Source organism: Myotis davidii, unplaced genomic scaffold (genome assembly GCF_000327345.1).
Source record: "Myotis davidii unplaced genomic scaffold, ASM32734v1 scaffold472, whole genome shotgun sequence".
Taxonomy (NCBI): Eukaryota; Metazoa; Chordata; class Mammalia; order Chiroptera; family Vespertilionidae; genus Myotis; species Myotis davidii.
In genome coordinates, this window is record NW_006283774.1 from 205,441 (window position 1) to 205,748 (window position 308).

General features: G+C 70.5%; 1 protein-coding gene across 1 annotated transcript in view; it reads right to left on the reverse strand.

Moving 5' to 3' along the window:
- PACS2 (phosphofurin acidic cluster sorting protein 2) overlaps positions 1-308 on the reverse strand; it is a 20,295-nt gene that overhangs the window by 8,042 nt on the left and 11,945 nt on the right. The window contains 1 exon segment of the mRNA XM_015566735.1: positions 99-209. Within this exon segment, the coding sequence (XP_015422221.1) occupies positions 99-209 (111 nt within the window).

The window sequence follows — 308 nt, forward strand, 5'->3', positions numbered from 1 at the left end:
GTCGGGGCCAGTGTGGGCCTCCGGGCGCTGCCGGAAGTCGGCGCTTCCTGAGTCTCATCGCAGCCACAGCTGCGGGGTGTGCACCCCCAGGCCAGGCCCCTCCCACATGACGAGCTCCTGGTGGTCTGTCACCTGGTGGAGGGGATGACGAGGGACTCGGTCTTGGTGATGCGCCCGGGTGCCGGCTGCTCCCCGGGGGTGGGCGTGCTCTGCAGGAGAAAGACGCTGCTGGAAAGGCGTGCGCGCCGGGGTCCCTGGCGTGGGGGTGTGTTCAGGCCTCCTGTAGGCTGGCTGCCCTGGGCACTGAG